The sequence below is a fragment of the Mus pahari genome, chromosome 6, assembly GCF_900095145.1.
Source record: "Mus pahari chromosome 6, PAHARI_EIJ_v1.1, whole genome shotgun sequence".
NCBI lineage: Eukaryota > Metazoa > Chordata > Mammalia > Rodentia > Muridae > Mus > Mus pahari.
Genome location: NC_034595.1, coordinates 85294278 through 85295286, shown reverse-complemented (window position 1 = coordinate 85295286; position 1009 = coordinate 85294278). Strand labels below are relative to the sequence as shown.

Sequence of the window (1009 nt, the reverse complement as noted above, 5' to 3'; positions counted from 1 at the left end):
AGAAAAACCAAAATAAATAAATAAATAAATAAATAAATAAAATAAAATAAAAAAATATGGGAGGGAGCTGAGCATACTGACACAGAGCTTTTTTTGTTTGTTTGTTTGCTGGGATTAAAGATGTGTGCCACCACGCCCACCACGCCCACCATGCCCGACTTGATACAGAGCTTTAACACCAGCACTTGGGAAGCAGAGGCAGACAGATGGATGTGTGTAAGTTTGAGGCCAGCCTGGTCTACAAAGTGAGTTCCAGGACAGCCAGGGCTACACAGTGGGACCCTGGCTCAGAAAAAAACAAAACAAACAAAAGCAATAACAACAAAATCAGACCAAGGAAGACTCCCCGGAGGCAAGCTTTGGTTTCCACACACAACCTAATGGGACACACACAGAAATCTGCATCCGTGTGTGCCACTCACCCCCAGACTCCCAAAGCCCTAACGATCCCCACTTCCAAGTCACCTTCCATCAGGACCAAGAGGACATCTCTCAGGATGGTCAGCGTTGTCCCCAAGACCAGGACGGAGAAGAGGAAGGTGCAGATGGGGTCCACATACTTGTACTCGGGCTGCAGGAGAAGGAGACAAACCCAGGCCACGTCAGCATCAGCCCGGCTCTCCCTACTTCCCTCCCAGCCTCACCGGATCAGGGAGGTCCCTCGTCGGGGTGAGAACAGGCCTCGCTGTGGCCCGTGTCTTTCAATTTTCTACTCTACTCTCCACCAAGAAGACTTCAGGACACACCTTTCTAAAGAGCTGAGACATAGGTGGATCAAGAAAAGAAATCTCAGCATTTGAGCCGGGCGTGGTGGCGCATGCCTTTGATCCCAGCACTTGGGAGGCAGAGGCAGGGGGATTTCTGAGTTCGAGGCCAGCCTGGTCTACACAGAGAAACCCTGTCTCCAAAAACCAGAAAAAAAAAAAAAAGAAATCTCAGCATTTGATTCACCATTCCCATTTGACAGGTGGGGAAACTGAGGTTCAACGAGACCCAAGCAATTCATTCA

At 49.1% G+C, this 1009-nt stretch overlaps 1 protein-coding gene across 2 annotated transcripts in view; it reads right to left on the bottom strand.

The window, feature by feature from the left end:
* Slc30a2 (solute carrier family 30 member 2) overlaps nucleotides 1-1009 on the bottom strand; it is a 12194-nt gene that overhangs the window by 3690 nt on the left and 7495 nt on the right. For both annotated transcript variants that reach the window (XM_021200796.2, XM_029540074.1), the window contains exon 6: nucleotides 466-571. In XM_021200796.2, the coding sequence (XP_021056455.1) occupies nucleotides 466-571 (106 nt within the window). The remainder of the gene's footprint in view (nucleotides 1-465; nucleotides 572-1009) is intronic.